This window comes from Branchiostoma lanceolatum, chromosome 2 (genome assembly GCF_035083965.1).
Source record: "Branchiostoma lanceolatum isolate klBraLanc5 chromosome 2, klBraLanc5.hap2, whole genome shotgun sequence".
Taxonomy (NCBI): domain Eukaryota; kingdom Metazoa; phylum Chordata; class Leptocardii; order Amphioxiformes; family Branchiostomatidae; genus Branchiostoma; species Branchiostoma lanceolatum.
In genome coordinates, this window is record NC_089723.1 from 13,740,915 (window position 1) to 13,763,326 (window position 22,412).

Here is a 22,412-nt window from a genome sequence, read left to right on the forward strand (position 1 = left end):
ACCTTATTGACACATGTCTCCAATGTGACAATTCAACCTGCTTTTCCTCGGACAAAAATGAGAACGTAAAGAACAATTAAGAAAACATAGTTTCAGAGTCCTGCACCTTCACACATGAAGCCACAACTTTCCGGGAGAACATCTTTACCTTGGTAACAAGAGAACGTGATTCGGCATGCACAGCCTCTGCAGCTGTTACAGTGTTTGGAAACATTTTTAACTGAATATAACGGTTTTTCACATTAATAGAATCTCAATAGAACTATTCTACGTTGTCGTATGTATGTGTTTAAGAGCTCCGAGAATTTGTATTGATATTTTATTCATTTTAGTATAAGTCAAGCATATTTTTAAATCTAAGGACAGAGATCTGTTGAATTTGAGATGAGATGTTGAGATGAAGTGGTTTATTACTACAGGTAAATAAGATAGCACACTTAAAAGAACATCATGATAGCCCTACGGCTAAGTTGCAGTGCAATACGATGCGCATTGAAATCACCTTGGAAATGTTATACGAAGAGATTCTTATCACAATACTCACATCCAAATAAATGTGTACATTAATTTCACACACGGATTTGTTGATCAGAAGGCGTTCAGGAGCTTTACGCAACATTGTAGAGTGGCGTGAAGCAAGACATTTTAACTGACCGAAGTTGTGCGAATTGCTTAACTCCCTGCCATGTGACACGCCCCTGCGTGCGGTTAGCAACTGATTGCCGTACACTTCAACACTTATTAATTAGTTGATTAATCTAACATGTCGTCGAACTGAGCTGAAACCCCGCAATGTCGTCACCTAAGTCAGCCGCACGGCCAGGTAAAACCGTTCTACACACCTGTAAAGGACCACAGGAAGAATAGTTACATTCATATTGTATTACTAAGCTAACTTTGGATCTCAAGTAAATTCAAAGTCAACGTAAGCAGAAATGAAATCGTTGCTAATGTGTAAGAATTTTACAATGATACTTCTAATGAGGTTTTGTCTTCACAACGCATTGCTGACATGATTCTTTATCTATATATCTCTTTGAATTACATCACCTGACATAGTTTAGCTATCTGTCTGTATATATGATTGTGAATTGATTTCTTGTGAATATCACAAATTATTGCACTAAAATGTCTCACCATTACAGCAGTATATCTTCGTGCCCGTCCAGCAACAGAGTCCATCTCCACACTTGTCACTCCGCACGTAGCTGCCCCGGTCACAGTCACCAGGGTCGCAGAACACAGCTGTACCTTCCCAGTAACACGCTGGAACAGCACATGGATAAATCAGCACAGGAATGGGACAGCACAGGGCGAGAACAACACGGCGATGGAACAGGTTAAACTCGCTCATATAAGCAATGCTTATTCATAAATGTGATGACCTAATATTCTTTCAAGAAGTAAACATGAAGTAATGGGACAACATGAAGTATACAGGGCTGGGAAGAGTCTGCATCTATTCTAAGGTTCATTGTTTTACTCGGAAATGAAGCCATATCCCACCAACATGCCAATCTGAGCATCGTTATCCTTTCCTAGCGCCCTTCCTATCGCACATCTTTACGTTCCACTGTAAAGGTATTGATTGATGTGTAGATGTGTATTCTTTAAAGGATATTGATTGATGTGTAGATGTGAAGTCCTTAAAGGATATTGATTGATGTGCCTGCAAACATTGACATGTCGAGGAGCAGGTGTAATAGCTGATAGATATGGAAGAACATCATAACACAGAAGTAAAGGTTACATAATCAGACCTTACCACAGACGTCACAATACTCCCATACAGTGTTAGGATCCGTGGTGTAGCACCAAACTCCGTGTTCGCCGTCAGGATTCCGGCAGTAGCTGTGATCCAGTCCGGATGATGGGTAGTTAGCATGTGTCCTGTCGTGCGCATGAGGCGTCTGACTGTCCCAGCGTTGACACGTCTTGCCTGTTCCGGTCACAGAGACTGTTCCACGGTAGGTTGCTCCATCTCCCACCTGGCAATCTCCTGGTTGAACGACTTTAAAAAGAGAGTTATCAACACACGCTGTCTTGGTAGTCTTTACCAAGCCCACACCAAGTGACTATATCATATGGGGAACCAGCCAATAGCGAGGCTAGCTGGTGAGAGCAACATTAGCATATTGGCTGAGCGTCAGTTTTAAACCCAGATGCAGCTTGGGCTCCCAAGGCTAGTACCGCGTTTGTGTGGCTCTCCGACAGTAGGCTGTACATACTGAAGTTAAGTAGCATCTCTCTCTATAACTGTAAATATCTGTAACCGTTACTACCTTAGACCATTGTATAGACATGTGTAGACCATTGTATAGACCCAAAAGTAGAGTATAGATCACACGAATAAACCACGACTAGTACGAAAGCAATCGACCCAGCTTGGCTTCTTATCTCTATAGTGAAGTAACTTAGCCGCAGCTATACTTATAAGAGTAAAGTACCCAAACATCGAAATATTACAAATGCAACAAATCCGAGGAAATCGGTACTCCACAGCATTGAATCTTGTTTACATCTTCCAATAGTGCCCCATTGCACAGAACATCAGAGAACAACATATAATCACCACGTTTCCACTACGAGTTCTTTCAGCGAAACTCTATGAATAAGGATACGTCAAGGTCACATAATCAGACCTTACCACAGACGTCACAATACCCCCATCTAGTGCTGGGATCCGTGGTGTAGCACCAAACTCCGCGTTCGCCGTCAGGATTCCGGCAGTAGCTGTGATCCAGTCCGGATGATGGGTACTTAGCGGGTGTTGCGCTGTGTTCATGGGGCGTCTGACTGTCCCAGCGTTGGCACGTATTGCCTGTTCCGGTCACAGAGACTGTTCCTCGGTAGGTTGCTCCATCACCCACCTGGCAATCTCCTGGTTGAACGACTTTAAAAAGAGAGTTATCAACACACGCTGTCTTGGTTTTAAAGTGGGCGGGGTATAATCAAGTTTGGGATGGGAACACATCGTTATGAAGGCAGATATGGAGTAATGATGCTTAGCTTGCCATGTAGGGCACACGAGCTGGAAGGGACTGACAGGGCTGTGTTTACCCACGTACTACCGGATGGTAATTGTGTTCTATCGTAGCATTTCATAACATTGTTTATCACCTTGTAACAACATATAAGATTCGTCTCTGAAATATATACAATGTTGCCATCATATGCGATGTTCTGGAAAATCGTAGCAAGCTTTCGTTACGATATCTGTTACGCCCCTATCACAACATCTCACACGTACATACGTTTATTAATGTTCACTTTTTAATACGATATTTTGACACGAAAATTATAAAGTTTTATATAAAGGGACGTATGGGCGTCGTTCATAAGGTCTGTGGACTAAGGTCTAAGGGATATATGCTATCCAAAGGAAAAGTCAACGACTGAATGGTTCAGAACTTTTCTTTGCTTATTCTTTTACAAATGGAACATATTCCCAGCGACTTTATTTAAGGATATGCTCATAATCAACGTACCGATAATGAACTTGAATCAGTACAGGGATATCATGTGTATTCTTTCAGTAACCTATAATCTTCAAAACCCCATTTCTGATGTCATCAAAATCATTGTAGAATCTTACCTGTAGCAGGTGCAGCTGGGGTGGTTAGAACTTCTATCTGCTCTGTTAGAAATCGGGTAACATTGACATGATTTTTTTATAAATTGTTTGAGATGAGAACTATTGAGTTTTTAAAACAAGACGTTCCTTCTGTTTACCCGTAGGTCTCCTGCATAGGATCATATTTCAATCGAATAATCAAATTACAATGTGCAAATCAAACGGCAGACGGGGCTTAGGTCGTTTCTTATAATTTTGCTGACTTCGTATATGAACAGTCAGACCTGAACCCCTCTGATCTGTATCAACATCGTTTATGGGGTCTTACTACAGTAACTGTAACAGTAATCCTGTCTAGGGTTCAAGATAGAACATATGAGAAATCTTTATTGACACAACAAAGGTACAGGGACTTCCATAAGGTCTTCTACAACTAAACATGCAAACAACAACAATGGGATACAAAATAATTCATCTTAGTAGAAGTATAACAAGTTTATGAATACTTCAACATGTCGAGTTTAAACTATCACTTACACTAGAACATATCAAAGTCGGTTATGACTACTATGTAAATTAGGATTTGCACCAAAGTCGTGTGGAATTTGAGCTTTGCAAGAAAGTAGTGACAGAATATGTCCAACTAGCAGATGACCGTTGAGAAAATGTAACTCGAACCACATTGAGGAGTGATTTTGTGTAGTTATGCATACGAGAATGCTTTAATATTTCCATAGCATGTGCGTTAAGCTGTGTGTTGTATGTTTAGATTGTAGAGAAACCTAATATATTTACAACGTATAGAAGAATATTAGATTGTAGTGGATACCTGCATACATTTCAAATGGAACTGCATGTATCATCCTTGTTGCCTTCGCCGTAAGAAGTAGGGTATTTTTTGGTCGGGATTTGTGAATAAACTGTATCAGCGATATGATTCTTGATACCATGGACGAATGTTACTGTTGGGGAGACGAAGGTCAAGTTCGAAGATGGGTCTTCGGGGGGGGGGGGGTGCTCCCTTTGGTGCTGTAGTTGACATTTTGTGTTTGTCGGTTTATTTGTTGGCGGCATAAGAGAAATTGAGCGGTTCGTGATGAAATTAATGGCGTTGTTGGGGGTCGGAGAAATGAGATCAAATTCAAAAATGGGTCTTCTTGGGGGTACCTACGGTACTACAGTGGGCATATCTTAATCTAAATTTTGGAGGAAGATAAGTCAAGCAGGGTTTGGTGGATTTTCATTGCTTTGGGCAGGCGATGGCGATGTTGAATATAGTGAAATGCATTAAATTCAAAGTAGAGCCTTATTTACACAATGAGGTAAAGTTAAAATTCCCTTTCAATTAGCTATTTTGGGAATGACGACCTACATACGAGGACACCTACTTACGAGGACGCCATATGGACAGTGTGACTGGCTAGGATTTTGGGGTCAACATGTGGGCAGTGCTTTTCACTATGGCGCTTCAAGACACATGAACTAAGAACTGTGACATAGAGAGGAAACCCGATTTATATATAGATTATGTTAATAAAGACATGATTTGCTTAATTGATGAGAAAATGCTATGATTTCAAAGTTGTAAATGACGGTAATTTGATACCTGCATTCGGAAGTTAGTTGAAGGTGAACATCATCATACATGTACATTAAGTTTCGAACCATAAAACACATTTCAGACACACACCTTTCGAACACGTCTTTCATACAAGTTAACACCATTCGGCGAAGGTATGGGATTGCCGAACTCTATTTGATAATGATTTTTTTGTTGTTGCCAAAACTCCAAAGGACTTCTGCTGAAAAGAAGAAAAATCAGAAAAACTTACCAGCAACAGGAGCTATAGTGGGAAAACCCTGCTGTGCCATTAAGGTGACCGACTCCCGTATCCTCCCAACTTTCACTGTCACTCCATCCATCTTTGTCTTCACTTCTGCCAACAGGGCTGGGAAATATGCTTCAGTTAGATCTCTTTCGTTAGTAAAAAGCAGCCTTAAAATTAATCATATGTCAAAACTTTTTTTGAAAACATAATTACAAAATAATCTCTTGTAAATGGGGGAATGTTATACTGAAGACATTCGTGCTACAGCATAAGACGGAAATACACAGGAGAACTGATGTTTTGTGGAAGGTCCAGAATTCCATCTCGACAGTTTCCTGCTGATAATGATACGAAAAAAAAAGATCAGAGCAGAAAATGTTTCAAGTTTCAATAAAGCATGCCGAAAATCAACATAAACACGGTCAGTAGAAAGACTAAGCATTTATCAGCTTCTACCAAATCTGCCTCCTCTCGTAATACAATATATGGAAACTAAAAATACGTTTATTAATGTTTTCGTGATTTGCAGCATACACGTTACAATGAAATGCACTATATGACAATACATCACACATTTTTCGTCTTTCTGCTCTTTCTTGAAGGGAAAATCGAAGATATTTTCACTTTTCCTTAGATAGCTATAACTATAAAAATGAACTTGCTTGGTGGGTTTTTGGAATTTTTGAAGTCACTTATCTCACAAGAAATGGGATTAAAACCACGTCATCATTTACTCTACACTGTTTGAAAATGGGAATATAATATACATCAATATGTGGAAATGCAAAGATTACGTAAAAGTGGTCTTTATCCTTGATTGTTTCACCGTTAAGCTATCTTGACACACAACTTACCAAGTGGCGTGTTCCCAGGTAACACCGCAAAGTATTTACACCACGATCCGCCTGTTTTGTTTCCCAACATCTTCTATGTAATTGGTTTGTAAATTCATTACCTACCTGTTTGGATTTAATTAGGAATACGCAAAAACGGTAATATATATGTCTGTATCTGTATCCACATAGCCTGTATAGACACCCTTCGGCGTAACAAACCAGCTTCGCAGGCACACATGTTAAATACATTTTTCTACTAAAATAACTAAGTCAACGCGGTGACTTTTGAATGAAAGACCACGATGTACGCCAAAAGGACAGGGCAGATGTTTTTGTCCGTTAATCAACTTTACTACTTGCCAAATATCTAAAAGCATTCGAAATCGAATTATCACAGTTAATCAAGCCTTAGCATCGCATATGCCATCTTGTGTTACCTTATGACTTGCGAGACACATGGAAACCGACGCGAACTTTTGACTAGGCTAAAACTGATTACGAAAAGGTATTTGTAACCACAGTTGATGACAAAGCTGATGATGATGACAAAGCTGGTCACAGGATTGCTAAAAACCCGGCTGGGACACGTTGCGCCGCTTGGGGCCACTAGAAGGTAAACTTTTTCTAGAGGGTTATGTTTTCATTAGCGTTAATTTTATTTTCTCCGTAAAGAAAAGGGGTATCGCAAGCAGTTGTTGTGTTTGTTTGTGGTAATGCCATTTAAAGATAATGCACGTTGGAGAAAATAACAGAGAGGTAGTTCAAAATAGTATGGTATACAAATATATCTTATTGTTGCCGAGTCTCTTCGTCATTTGACACAGATAGAGCCAAGAGCCTCCGCAGCCATAACAGGGTTGGATATCAGGCTAAGGTCAAAGCTGCCAGCAAAGAAAAGTGGCAAAAAGGGACTGGCCCACCTGCGTAACAGGAAGTAGTGTTGGCTGGGTGACAGGATAAGCACGTCTCAGTGAATGTCCAAAGTGTACTGAAGACAACCTGGAACATTAGACATCATTTAAGATGATAAAGGCTACGAATAGCTGAACATAACCCGTTGCCATTGGAGTAACATAGCCTACCACAGCTCTCCCATAAACATTGTCCCGTATAAAAAAGAGTGCCCCCAATAAAAAAAGTGTCCCCCATTAAAAAAGTGTCCCCCATTAAAAAGTGCTTCCTATGAAAAAACAAACATGTGCACCTTCTATTTCAACAATCACATCCACCCTGCAGAAGGACCTGGACCCCATAAGTGACTGGGTGCTAATGAACAGGTTACTCCACAACGCATCCAAAACAAAATCAATTGCAGTTGGAAGTAAACCCAAATAAAATAAAACAAGAACCCAGTACTCGCCTTCTATTCGAATGGCCAAGTTGTCACAACCACAGCTACAATACACGCCACGCCAGCAAAGACACATACATGCTGATGAAACCCAGAACATACGTACTGCATAAAATTGTCGTGTACAGATCTATATCAATGTGGAATAGCTTACCACATGGGGTAAGAACGGCAGTAAAGAGTAAGTTTAGACAATAGTTAATAAAGTACAAGTGTAGACAGGAGTGAATAAGGCACATGTGTTAATGTAATATGTGTTAATGTGTCCATGTAATATGTAAATGACTGTATCAATTTTGATAAAGTCTGTTATATGTACGTTTGTTTGATACTCTTGGAAGATTAGCTACGTACTTGTTTGTTACTTGTATGAAAGTGAATGGAGTGAATAAAGTATCCGAGTATCCAAATATGACCCTGTGTCATTCGAATGACACAGCCTACAAAAAGGTGAATCTTACCCTGTGTCATTCGAATGACACAGCCTGTAAATAATTAAATGTGACCCTGTTCCATTCTAATGACAGCCTAAAAATAGCTGGATATAAGCCTCTTTCATTCGAATAACACAGCCTACAAAAAGCTGAATATGAACCTCTGTCACTCAAATGACACATCCTAATATCAGCTGAATCTTACCTTGTGTCTTTCGAATGACACAGTCTACAAATAGCTGAATCTTATCCTGCGTCATTCGAATAAAACAGCCTACAATTGCTGAATATGACCCTGTATAGGCACAGGCGCCCACCCTACTACAGACATCTACCGTACATGGCCCCACCCTACTACGGAGACCCACCGTAAAGGATCACATCCTACTACAGAAACTCACAGTACATGGCCTCACCCTACTACAGAAACCAACCGTACAGGGTCCTACCCTACTACGCGTGCGGAGACCCACCGTAAAGGGCCCCACCCTACTATGAAGACTCACCGTAAAGAGCCCCACCCTTATACAGAGGCCCACCGTAAAGGGATCACCCTACTACAGGGACCCGCCGTACAGTACTCACCCTACTACAGAGACCCACCGTACAGGGCCCCACCCTACAGCAGAGACCCACCGTACAGGGCCCCACCCTACTACAGAGACCCACCGTACTGGGCCCCACGCTGACTACTACAGAGACCCATCGTACAGGGCCCCACCCTACTACAGAGACCCAACGTACTGGGCCCCACGCACACTACTACAGAGACCCATCGTACAGGGCCCCACCCTACTGACAGAGACCCACCGTACAGGGCCCCACGCACCCTACTACAGAGACCCACCGTACAGGGCCCCACCCTACTACAGAGACCCATCGTACACACTACTAATTTTTTTTTCTTGTTTTTCTAGGTTTCTTAGTTTTTCTTAACTCGTGGACAAATTTTCTTATATTAAGAATATCAAGAAGAATAAGAAAAAAAAGACAGATTTTTTTCGTGGAAGTTCTCATAACAAGAAACACTTTCTTAATTTTCTCTTTTTAGGAAACACTTTCTCAAGAAGATTTTCAATTAAGAAATTAAAGTGTAAATTACTTGATTTTCTTGTCTAGCAAGTTTTTTTTCCTTGTCACGTTTAAAAAAATATTAAGAATTTTTCTCTTACCTGTCTTACATTACTGCTGGTAAGTAAGAAAATGGAAAAACAAGTAAATCAGGACATTAAAATAAGTTATGACTAGAAATACATTCTAGAATGGTCTTGTTTTAGTATTAAGAAATGTTGAGAAAGGGAAATCTTGTTTTTTCTTTATAGATTTGAGAAAATACAAGAATTTGCTTCTTGCCTTTCTTGAAATATGCTACATAGAAAACCAAGAAAATTACGATATTCAAACTATGAGACAACCTTCAAGTAAAGACTAGAATACATTTCTTGAATGTTCTTATTCGTAGTGTCAAGAAACTTTAAGAAAGGGAATTCTTGTTTTTTCTTGATAGATTTGAGAAAATACAAGAGTTTGCTTCTTGCCTTTCTTGAAAAATGCTACATAGAAAACCAAGAAAATGAAGATATCCAAACTATGAGACAACCTTCAAGTAAAGACTAGAATATATTTCTTAAATGTTCTTATTCGTAGTGTTAAGAAACTTTAAGAAAGGGAATTCTTGTTTTTTCTTGATAGATTTGAGAAAATACAAGAATTTGCTTCTTGCCTTTCTTGAAATATGCTACATAGAAAACCAAGAAAATTACGATATTCAAACTATGAGACAACCTTCAAGTAAAGACTAGAATACATTTCTTGAATGTTCTTATTCGTAGTGTCAAGAAACTTTAAGAAAGGGAATTCTTGTTTTTTCTTGATAGATTTGAGAAAATACAAGAGTTTGCTTCTTGCCTTTCTTGAAAAATGCTACATAGAAAACCAAGAAAATGAAGATATCCAAACTATGAGACAACCTTCAAGTAAAGACTAGAATATATTTCTTAAATGTTCTTATTCGTAGTGTTAAGAAACTTTAAGAAAGGGAATTCTTGTTTTTTCTTGATAGATTTGAGAAAATACAAGAATTTGCTTCTTGCCTTTCTTGGAATAAACTACATAGAAAACCAAGAAAATGAAGATATTCAAACTATGAGACAACCTTCAAGTAAAGACTAGAATATATTTCTTGAATGTTCTTGTTCGCAGTGTCAAGAAACCCTACTACAGAGACCCACCGTACATGGCCCTACCCTACCAAAGAGATCCACCGCACAGGGCCCCACCCTACTACAGAAACCCACCGTACAGGGGCCCACCCTACTACAGAGACCCGCCGTACAGGGCCCCACAGCCCCACCTTACCTGTACTATTGCACCAGACCTCAGCTTGGAGAACAATCCAGATGTATGTGCATGTTCGTCAGGTTCGGGTCAGGCGGTGATAATGTCTGGATTTATCATGTTGAGGACACTCTCGGTTACCACGGACATATATGCATGAAAGCTGAAGATTATATAAAGTAGATTATATTGCCCACCAACTTCGCTCCCGGCTACAAGATACACATATACAAGAGTGGTATCAGAAGTATTATGAATCGCCCATACCTATAGCATGGGCGATACATATTGCTTTTGTTCATGTTTCTTTCTTCTCCTCCTCCTCCTCCTGTCAAATCTTCAAAGGGCTTCATCTTAGTCGTCACTGGGCCAAATGAGCTGAAATTTGGTATACCACATTTTTTTTATAAATGTCTTTAAAATGATTTTATTGAGGATTTGGGGGCATTATCAGACCACTGACGTACACCTGGGCCTTCTGTGTTCTGGAATTATATCTAAATGACCCAACATTTGCTATGGGGGTACATTGAACAAATGTTCAAAGAACCCAATTCGCACTTTTGGCATACATCATTTCAAAATACGATTTCGGGGATATTTTGGGGAGATGATTGGCTATTTTCCTCATATGACCATATATGGTGTTGTCATATATGGTCACATCTTTATTCCTTGTAGGTGGGTAGCCAGGTGGGGCTAATTCGGTCAGCCAATAAGAGAGCGCCTATTAACATACTTACAGATTTATTAAACTCGTCCTGATTAGTTGAAATAGTCAATTCAATTAGGAGCACTAATCTGCCAAATGCAGACAGGCACAATTTCACAGTCCTCCTGGCTCCTGTTCTTGTGTTGTTAATACTGTGTCTTGCTGAAGTTATATGCAATTGAGAAGTTTCAAAATCTACGCATTCAGTAACAAAACTTTTTCTGGTGGTGTGTTTCCCCATTAATGTATTGTTCTACATTCTTCTCTGTGTGTACATATAAGCAAGTGGCAGTATTGTCTGTTTCACTGTTCTCATCTGCACCACTAATGTTCAGCGTCAGCACATCAGCGTCCGGATATCTGACAGCGAATGAGTTGATGCAGGATTCTGTGATAGCCTTTGGTTTGTGCAGAAAATTCAGGTTTGATATGACAGGCGAGACAACAGGTGCTTCCACATTGGCGTTACATAAATCTAAATCCGATGATTGAATGTCCGTAGGTGCAGCGTTACTTGTTGTTAGTAAATCAATGCAATATTCAGAATTTTCCTGACTTTCTCCGTCACTGCAAGCTGGCATGTGTGTCGGTTCAGGCTTAATGTCTGAACTGTATATCTTATTAGGGTCGCGGACGTTTTGGGTCTTTCAGATTAGTGTACTGGGCGTTTTCGGCTTGCATGGACTTTCGGTCAATGGCATAAGAACACTTAGAATTCAGGTTCACAGAATACAAGCAATAAGATCCAAGAGTGCCTGCCTGATATTTGAATTGAAATCTGATGTATTTGGAGTAGGTCTTGTGTCACTTATGTTACTGTCACCCAAACCAAAGGCTGAATCGTCATCATCTCTCGCTGATATGTCACATCCTGTCATGTGATCCCTGCGAATTTCTGCATGAGAATTTTGCTGTGTCGATGTATCTATAAAAGACGCAGGAGTCGCCGTCAATGTCAACTTGCCGGATGACGGTTCTCATGGTTCAGGCATCCGGAGCTGAATAAGTAACGGTCAACTCCGGTACAGTTTTGGAATGAAGTCCGTCAGCCATGGCGTCAATAGTTGGCTATGATGCCGTTATTTTATTTCTTGGGGGTATATGACGTTTTGCATTTTTCACGTCAGACAATCTATCCTGTTTGGTTTGCGTCAGCCGATGTTGCCCGTTGCTCGACATTTTCTACTTAAAAACAGACTACCTAAGCATGGATTAGCCATACACTACACAATCGACTGGGTTTACTTAGTCCCCAAGTCTCGAGATGAGAATGGGGCAAGGTGAAAATAAAGTGCGCTCAAAAGGAGACTACCTACTCGGAGAAGATTATGTTTTTGGCTGAGCCAGCTGTTGGATGGGTCTGCATGTATGTCAGGAGCATAACTCAAGAAAACTTCAATAAATCTTTATGATTTCTAGTAGGTGTGTAGTGGTTGTGCAAATAAAAGTAAAGTCCGAAAATGGTTCACCTTGCGTTTTTTCAACGGTACTGCAGCGGACTTTGAATGTTTGTGTGTTTGTGAGGGAAAAAAGGTGACGGGAACGTTGATGGATTTTCATGATTTTTTGTAGGTGTGTAGATGTTGTGGGAACGGAGGTCAAGTTCAAACATGGTTTCCCTGGCATTTTCCATCGGTACTGCAGCGGGCCTTGTGTGGATGTGTATTTGTATGTCGCCAGCTTAACTCGAGAAGCTGTTAATGGTTTTGTTTGATATTTAGTGGATGGGTTAACAGAAAGGAAGGTCAAGTTCGATAATGGGCCTTCTAGTGGATACATAAGATACTGCAGCGGAGCTTCCAAATTTTGGGGCATATTTTTTGAAAGTGCTAAGGTCATGACTTTTGTGTGGTAGATATTTCATGACACCAGACGCAAGTTGTGCAAGTTTGGTACTCCTAGCGACTTGTTTGGAACTGCAGTGGGTGTTTTTGTTTTGACCTTCGGACATGAATAACTTGAGAAGGGGTTGACAGATCGTCATGATATTTGGTATGTAGAGAGCTCAGATGGTGCTTTACATGTACATAATCAATGACTAATCATGCAAATCAGGAGCTGATTTGCATCATTAGTAAGGAAATTTTGTAAATCCACTGCATTTCATAATGGGACATGTGACAGTGTCCCCGAAAACAGGTCATATAAACAGAGGGCCTTGCTTATAAGTTATCATAAGGTCATGTAAATATACAGATGTGGCACTCACAACTCTCCAAGCAGAGGTGTGGGTCCGGCTGGTTTTTAACGTGTTCAGTCTAGGCATTTTTTTCCAACGCATGGTTGGCGACATAACGAAAAGGGGACAAAATAGAAAGCCTGACAAAAATACCTAAAACCATGTCAGAATCAAGCCGGACCCACCCTTCTGCTTTGAGAGTACTCTTGTCCAAAACTGCACCACTGCCAGGTACGGAAAAGTCACATGTACTACATTGCCTTTTAAAATTGGTATGATATGGAATAAAGATTTATTCTATCCATATACATTGACTGTACCATTTCTTCATCACTTTCAACTTAAAACACTGCAATATCAAACCTTTGTGGCCCATATAATATCAACATACTAATATTTTTTCATGACCAGTTATAACATATATCAGCACACTAGACACCTATACTAGTCCTGTACCACCAAATGATTTTTAACCCTATCTAGACTGGACTCATTCGCCGCCACCCCAGCCACCCCTCATAACTTCCAAACGGTATGGTGCATGATCAAATTTGCAGGGGTTGATAAGCATGTAAATATTTATCACTCTCCATGATAAGCATTGATTATTTGGCGAAGATAATGTGTTCGTGGAACTCCAGTTTAACTTATTTTAGTGTGCGACCTTCCTTCGCAACATGGAAGTATATGCATTTGTTTATCAATAGTAGGAATGTGTATATAAAATTACAATATCAAACTTAAAGTTTGGTCCTTACTTCATCCGTCCATAACGAGTTATCTAAATGTTTAAGGCTTTTTCTAACTCATCCTTGGGTACAGATTAGACAGCTAGCTACCTTAATTATATGCGTTTTTTTTTTTTTTTGAATAAAACTCGGTGCAAAATACAAACTATTGATAACACGTATTGCATCCGTCAAAGATCAACTTATTTTAGGAGAGTGCTCGTGACACAATCCTTGAAATTGCAAAAGTCGTTGATTTTTTTTACCGCTTTACTGTCGCTCTCGGAAGATGAACGTATCTCTATCTGGTGCGTTGAAAAATTTATAAATCTGCTTCATATCTTCTCCATCCCAACCAACATGAAACTTTTGGATGATCTGTCCGGAAGAAGAATATTTGATTAATAATGGTAGGCAATGTCATTCTACGAAAGTTTTCACTTAACTTAAGTATATTCGAAAGTTACGTCCCGTGTGCATCTGTCTTCTAGAAATTCAAGTTACTAGCCCCGAGCCAAATGTTCAATGACATTGGCTGTTTGTTGTCTTTACCCTGTAGGATGAATACCAGACAACAGGTTTAATTTTTTTCTATATTCCTTGTAACTATCTTTCTTCATTTGATGCCGTAATTCAGACTAAAGACACGTTTAGCAGTGTTTTGGCAACTAAAAGTAGGAAACATCCGATGCGTGTACCACACATTAGATGTGTCATTCTTACGTTTTACAAATGTTGTATGGTCTTAGTTTGCACCTACCCTGATAAGCCCAAGAAATATTTCTTGTTCTGCAAAGCGCCGCCCTAAAAATGCAAACATTTAGAAGGGAAACATCATGAACATTGAAATCTGTTTACAACATAATGATTCCTGAAGATTTTTTAAATCTTTCCTTGGAAGTCATATCGCTTCAATGGAGGGAAATATGATCATTGAAACAGATATAAAGATTCCTGAAGATTTTTTACATTCCTTAAGAAGTCATATCGGCACTTCAATGGAAAACCTTGTGATTTTATGTTCCTTAAGAAGTCATATTGGCACTTCAATGGAAAACCTCGTGATTTTCTTAGAGCAATTTATAATTTCAATCAGAAGACATGTGTGTGGAAATCGCCTAAAGTACATTCGATTTGCCTGACTTTTCTACGGATTTCAACATCTTTATGAAGCTTGATACGTACAACATGTACGTATTACCTTATTACACTGTTTGTTCTTCTTCCATTGTCAATATCATTTGGCAATTCAGCCCATTACCAAGACACGGAAAATGATACTTCTATTATTGTTTTGGCTTATATTCTTCACACAGAGAAACGTACCGATACACATCCTTGCTCCATAGCCAAAAGGCAGAAAGGTGAATGCCTCGGCGTTAGCTGATGACTCATTCCGGAGCCACCTCTCCGGTACGTATGATTCCGGTTCCGGAAAATACTCCGGCTGTGCACTGATGACGTTTTGTGGCATCATAATCTGAGTCTAAAAATCACAACATGAAATAGACCATTTCAACATCAATATTCACATTTGCTTATCTTTATAGATGTCTCAACCTCTGACTACAAGCCATTATAGAGGGTGAGTAAATTGCTCGTCATCACTTGCACCGGTTTCACAGGCGAACTTCATTAAGGAGTTCACGCAGTACTTTCAAGGGTATCTAACAAATGTTGATTTATGTTTAGATTCTTGTAAAAAAAACATAGATTCTTCTGTTCTGGGCCACAATTAAGTGGTCAGCTTTAGCATTCTCCAATATGACGAACATGATAGAGGGCAACGACCAATAATAGACGCCTGCGGTTAGGGTCCATTTTATGCCACAGTAGGATACAAAAGTAATAAAAAACCATAAAAACATACTTTAGAAGGTACACGATAGCCTGCCAGCACAACGTCACGGGTCAGGGTTCTTGCGTTGAAGAAGATAGTCGGGTAAAGCCTACAGTCACAGAAACAAATCAACGAAAAGACAATGATAATCACATCGAGTTATGCATTTCGACATTGTTATACCATTTTCTCTTGCCTTGTTCTGATAAAGTGTAGTTTGGCTCCTTTTTTTTTTACGCATACCCGATATATCAGCCGTGTTACCTCACTCTTTCATGTGTAATCAAATATTCCAATGATTGACGCAATCCATAATTAATTTGAGTTAACTTACATTGGCATTTACAGGTGTATTTGTGTATTAGTACCTGAATGTCTCCTTGAACACAGCACGAAGGTAGGGCATCTTATTCAGCACCTTGTCGTCTATTGGCTGTCCTGGTGGAACTACCGCCATGATCTCCTCGTACAGTTTTTGTTGAGCATCGGGATGTTTCGCCAGGCTGTACAGATTAAAGGCCAGGGTGTTCGCTGTCTACGTTGAGGAAACAAAATGCCGCGGTATGAAAACAATTAGTCAATATTTCTCTACTCTAGCAGATTCTTTTAAAACTGCAGACTGATTCCGTTTTATTCGGTAAATGACCGGAATTTCATAATCACGACTTAGTAAGGAACAAATATCAGCGCATACAGCGTCAATCTATGCTGGGCCAATCGAGCTTCATTTATCGAAGACGGGTGGTAAAATCTTCCCGGCACCTTTGACCCACTACTGAAGTCCCTCCTCTGTAAGGTCACGTGGTCAAAGAAATTTGGTCATTAATCACGAAGAAGGGTATGCATGGAAGTATGACCGAGGATATGGTAGATTGTATTGGATCAGACGTATTAAAGATTAATTGGTCATTTTAATCAGTATTGTTAATGTCTCACCGACTCGAAGGCACCAGTTAACAGCTCGATTGCCACCATGACCGCCTCGTCCAACGTCATGTTTTTCTTGGACAGGAGGCTGGACAGAAAATCTGCCTCTTCGGGTGGCTCTTCCATTTTGCGGAGTTCCGCCAGCTTTTCCCCAATCATCTTTTCTGCAATACTAGTTTGTAAGACCAAAATTAGCTAATTTTATAGTGATTTTATGACAGGAGCAGATGCTTTGCACTTAAGAAAGATATATCCGTGGCATTTCATACACTGCGGCATTCAACAACAATGCATCAATACCCCGATATTCAATGGAATTCAATCATCAAATCCAAAAAGAACTAGATTCCTGAGTTTCATCTCAATGGTGCGAGAAATCTCGAATAATTTCATCAACATGGTATTTGCCAATTTGATATCGGAACTAGGGCTCCACGACCTCATGCCTTCGCCAAATGATTCTAATCGTCCATGATGACTGATATACTCATTTGCATGTTCAGCTTCGTGTAGTTTCCAAATTGTAGTATGAAATTGCCGTCATATATTGCCGTCATAGTCATTGTGCAAATTGGGTCTTCATTTGCATAGTTGACATCCATCAACATTTCTCTCTTTCTCAGTTACATGTGTCACATGTTTGAGAGTCCTATCATGCAATGTGGCGGGCGCATTAAGTTTCCTCATTGAATATGCAAATAGAGAATATGACATACGGTCACATACCTATTCATCGTGTCCATACATTTCACAAACTTCTTCCATGCCGGTGTGCTGATATACTGACCAGTACAAGGGAGGTGCCATTTCGAGCTTGGCGAAATACAAGAAGAACTCGAGGACCGCCGAGATCATCCGCTGAGCGTCAGAGTCTTCAGCGAGTTGATCCAGGGTCAGACAACCCAAGGGCTTTCCCAAGATGACCAGGCTCAACGCTAAAAATAAAACAGTGTCAAATCAAAAAGCGAAATACAACGCGCGAAATGCAGAGAAATACACATACTGTGTGTGAGAGGGGGGCTAATCTTTCGGTATGCATTACGTTTTGATATGACATCCTTAGCTATAGCTAACATTGTACATAGTCTATATTAAGTGTTATCAGCACCGGCCGCTCATTACGGGTTTGACGAATGTCAAGACAATATTGTTTACGCCGGTACCATGGGCGATGCCATGTTGGAACTTGATGTCATGCAGGTGCGATCTTGATTCCCTTGAATTTTCCCTTGAACTATGGGGGCCATAACAATGCAAAAATTATAACTAGGAGCCGGGAAAGTCACTTTCGATGTGGAGCCAAATTTCTACTCCGCCTAATTTTCGCTCCGTGGGGTAGTGCGTGTGCGTGGAGCTAGGGTCAGGGTTGGAGTTGGCCTCCACAGCGTGACCCCAACGCCCACGAGTGTGACGCACAATTCTCCGCTCCGGTATGCTGAAAAACCCCAAGCAGTCGCTTTGGAGAAAATAATTTAAAGAGGCAGAAATCTATCTTGACACCGCATGACCGTGATTTGCGTCAAACCGCGTAACAAACACTCACATTCAAGTCCCCATTTATGCAGTAGATTCAAAAAGTTGTCCACTTGGCCACCACTGTCGCCCTTCCGTACCACCGTCTGTATCAGCGTGGCCAGGTCCCGGGACACCTCATCCAGGAGGGGGGCGTACGCACCAACAGACTTGGGACGCATCATGTCCTTGTTGACGGAACTTCGGACGCGGTACCACTCTTCTCCCACTCTGAAGAAGATAAGAGTAGTGTTAACAATACTGGAAATAACTGTTACACTGTTACACGAAACGAACCTCTCTTACAGTACCTTGCCAAGCAAAGGATCTAGTGGTTTATGTATTACCTCTGTGAAATCGGAGGCATTATAATCAGTTGGTGTTTTTGTTTGCTTGTTTGTTTGTCTTGGTGTGCGTCCACAGTTGTATGATGAATATTGCAGAGTGGCAGGATAAGGCGGAAGTGGTGTGATAGGTAGCCTGTGTTTATACAAGCTCTCGGCCGGAGGTTACTGAGCCCCACCACTCTAGGGGGATGGCGGTTACAGGACCGGCGGAATTTGTCAGGCTAGTGTGATAGGATACTTGGATTGGAGGGATGGTTTCGCTCGGGTCCAATGGTGTTGTAGTTGGGAGCCAGGAAGTGATTACGAGCAAGTAAAGCATGTTCTGGATGATAAAGGCCAAGTTAGCTCCAGGCTAAAATGATTCGGTGTCCCGGCGGGGCCCCAACATTGCCCGGCAGCCGCAGAGGTTGTTGGGGAAAATTGTGGCCTTCTTAGCATACCGCATATATCCTTCTATGGAAACCAAGAGTGCACTGCAGAAGTTTGACTTTTACCGATAGTTTAGTTAGAGACCATGGGATTGAATATGATCTCTTAGGAAAAATGATGCTGGATAGGGCAATGTGGAGTATGTGCTTGTTAGTGGCCGATAGCTAGATAGACTATGGAGGGCGGACAAAAACGGACTATATAATTTTCCCCAACAACAGCTCTGCTTGGAATGTATAGTTACACCCAATATCAATCCCCCTTACCTAACATGTGAGACGCATTCTGCACTGTAACTGTCGGAGGACCACATAAATAAGATAGGGACATATCACAAAGGCAAGCAGCAAGGTAGAATTTCAGGCGTATACCATGTAACATTATACGGTCAAACCTGCCTAGGCGACCACCTTTTGAAGGCGACCACCTGTCCAACGCGACCGCTTTTCCTTGGTCCCCAGGGTGGTCGCCTTGGGCAGGTTTGACTGTATATATGCATTCATTCGGGGTGGGGGGGCGGTATCCTTACAAATTGCCAAGGCCTTCGGGCTTCTTTCTCATCTTGCGGTAAGTGGCGATGGTGTTTAATGGGGGTCGCTCCGGGATCCGCCCGTCACTTCGGAACACCATCGCGATGTCCTTCGGGTCACAGACGAACACCATCTCTCGGCCTGGGCCCAACTTTTCTCGGTAGATCTTTCCGTACGTCTTGTACCTTTCGATTGCGGAATTTCCCAGTTTTGTGTGTAGTGGAAAACGCCCTGTAACATAGATACAACAGAATCTTACAATAGGTTGTACTTTGTTCCATTATTTGATGGTCCGGAGGTCAGACTGCAGTGCTTATGCATTGCTCTCCAAGCAGAGGAGTGGGTCAGGCTGGTTTTTGACGTGTTTTTAGGCGTTTTTGTCGGGCTTTCTACTTTGTCATGTCTCACTAACCCCCACCTTAGCCTGATTTATCTCGCTCCTGGCGGCCGGCCCGACAGTAACTAGGGGAGGGGGTCATTAACCTCCGCCAGAGAGCTTGTGTAAACACATGCTGTGGGTTATGAAGAAAAATAAACATGACAAAGTAGAAAGCCCGACAAAAACGCCTAAAACACGTCAAACCAGCCGGACCCACTCCTCTGCTTGGAGAGTACTCACGCGTAATATGACGTGTCCGCGGTCAAGTAAATAAACGCAGACCTGCCGCAGTGTGCAAACATGCGAACATGTAACGTTCCATAATTCTTAATTTAATCTATATATAGTTTCCAAGAATCAATTAAACTAGAGTTCAACGACCTCATACCTTCGCCGACTGATGTTAGCCTTTTCGAGCGAATGCTTATCACTCAGTCTATAGATAAGGTCCTCCTTTGCATAAATTTCAAGTGATCCTTTTCTCTACACATCACACAGCATTAAATTAAAATCTTAGCATAGAAGGCCTTTGTAGCATTTCGTCATGTATTATGTAAATGAGGCCCTCATGATTTATGTCTGATAACGTCCACATTTGATAATCTTCCAAATGCCACAAGAATGAAATCCCCATCATTTACCACTCGGGAGTTATAGTATTTCGTCATCAATCATGCAAATTAGGTCTTAATTTGCATAATTGATATATATCAATATTCCTCTCTTTCTCAGTTTTTTTTTTCTTTTAAAAAAAACAACAACAACATTTTATTCACCATATACATCAATGTTACAGCATAATATATTACACTTGTTACAATGTTGGCACCAAAGACTATATGATATTGTGTTACTGTACATATACTGGAAGGATGGTTCAAGATTAAACCACATATCACATAAAGATGCTGGTTGTGTCCAAGGAGATAATTTACATCATAGTAACATATTTACTGTGTACTATACATTGTGTGCTAAATCAGGTTATCAGTTGTTTGTTTCCCGTTTACTCCACATTCTAAAGTAAATTTTACATTCACGACTTATAACAGTGTAATTAAAAGGTCGTCAAAACCTCAAGCTAAAAACGTACCTCATACGTGCATAGAATATCATAACAAACTCAGTTCCTTGTTTACAAAAGTCATCAAAAAATCATCAATAAAAGCTATCTATGGTAATCAAGGGGTAATTAGAGGTTCACAGGCAGAGGTAACTCTGTTCTTCATTTCCCATTTAAAAAGAATGGGCAGATTGTTTTGATGTGAGGCGGGATTTTGGGTCTTCCTCAGAGATATCCATGTTTTGAATATGACCCATTTAGCTATAGATATTATTAGTATTCGTCTTTTAAGGTGGAGTATGTTCAGAGGCTGAGTGACTTTTCCTAGTATTACTTCTTCAAAATCTATTGTAGGATCACTGGTTCTGAAATGTATGAAATGCTGAACTGTGTCCCACAGGTCTGATAATCTCTTACATTCCATAAACATATGTCTATAATTATCAATGTCCCCACTATCACATAGTTTACATATAGGATCAATTATTAGCCTATTTTCATCATGTATGTTTGATTTTTCACCACATGGCAGTATTTGATGTAGTAGTTTGTAATTTAGTTCAGCTATTTGTGTGTCCTTACATGCAGTTTTGCAGAGCAAATTCCAAATCTTTTTCCGGTCAAAGAATTCAGTGAGATGAAAAATTGTCTGCCATTTTTGTTGACAGCTTGGCAATACTGCATGTTTAATACACAATGTAGAATATAGTAATTTACAGGATTTTGATGTAGCTATAAACTGATGTGGGGGCGGGATTACAAGATGTGTTGGGCGGTCATCTGAGTAGAGTTCATTTTTGACAAGAGTTTTCCAGGTGCTGGGAAGGGCTTGATACAGGGTTATTTGCTCAATTAAAGTTTTGGGTCGGTGGCTAAGTGTAGGGTACTCATTTGATGAGATGAATTTCCCCTGGGGAATAGGTCTTTCACATATATTATGCCTTCTTTAATCCATTGATCTTATATCCTTGTGATCTTATATTTCTATTACACCATATAATCTGTTCTTTTAAGTACTGGGGCCTGATGCCATCTCTTTTCTCAACTTTGTGATAGGATAAAATGACTTCTTTACAAAATTTGGGTATATGAATGAAGTTTGGTCCATCGCCTTCTTTTTCAAAGTCCATCTGCAAAATAAGATTATTGGGACCAAAAGAATTAACATACAACAGGGGGAGTGTTTTCCATCTAGATTTATCATTCACTTTCAACCTATATATCCAACGTGATAAGAGTGCGTTTTTCTGGTAATCTAAGTTTAACATGTTGAGTCCACCCATTTCAGTGGGTTGGCTTATCACATCTCTTTTGATTTTGTCCTTTTTGCCTTTCCATAAAAAACTTGAAAATTTCTCTTTTCATAGATGGAACAACCCAGGGTGGGGTAACAATCATTGCCATA

The 22,412-nt window shown here is 40.4% G+C and overlaps 3 protein-coding genes across 3 annotated transcripts in view; 1 reads left to right on the forward strand and 2 right to left on the reverse strand.

The window, feature by feature from the left end:
* Nucleotides 1–411: 411 nt before the first annotated feature.
* On the reverse strand, nt 412–5,497 carry LOC136426841 (plasminogen-like). Its single transcript, XM_066415561.1, has 6 exons — nt 5,407–5,497; nt 3,596–3,637; nt 2,648–2,947; nt 1,766–2,011; nt 1,138–1,266; nt 412–842 (listed from the first exon to the last, which is right to left on the reverse strand). Exons 1-6 carry the CDS (start codon nt 5,495–5,497, stop codon nt 835–837), a joined length of 816 nt encoding a protein of 271 aa, XP_066271658.1. The 3' UTR covers nt 412–834.
* A 2,504-nt stretch (nt 5,498–8,001) lies between these two features.
* Nucleotides 8,002–11,447, forward strand: LOC136426842 (uncharacterized). Its single transcript, XM_066415562.1, has 4 exons — nt 8,002–8,040; nt 8,556–8,905; nt 10,227–10,425; nt 11,409–11,447. The coding sequence occupies exons 1-4, from the start codon at nt 8,002–8,004 to the stop codon at nt 11,445–11,447; spliced, it is 627 nt and encodes a 208-aa protein (XP_066271659.1).
* A 2,129-nt stretch (nt 11,448–13,576) lies between these two features.
* Nucleotides 13,577–22,412, reverse strand: part of LOC136426844 (probable cytochrome P450 CYP44) — a 32,979-nt gene continuing 24,143 nt past the window's right edge. The window contains exons 2-10 of the mRNA XM_066415563.1: nt 19,565–19,796; nt 18,291–18,490; nt 17,478–17,682; nt 16,757–16,919; nt 16,189–16,355; nt 15,851–15,929; nt 15,307–15,466; nt 14,741–14,784; nt 13,577–14,358 (exon numbers count right to left, since the gene is read on the reverse strand). Of these exons, the coding sequence (XP_066271660.1) occupies nt 14,251–14,358; nt 14,741–14,784; nt 15,307–15,466; nt 15,851–15,929; nt 16,189–16,355; nt 16,757–16,919; nt 17,478–17,682; nt 18,291–18,490; nt 19,565–19,796 (1,358 nt within the window). The 3' untranslated portion in view covers nt 13,577–14,250. The remainder of the gene's footprint in view (nt 14,359–14,740; nt 14,785–15,306; nt 15,467–15,850; nt 15,930–16,188; nt 16,356–16,756; nt 16,920–17,477; nt 17,683–18,290; nt 18,491–19,564; nt 19,797–22,412) is intronic.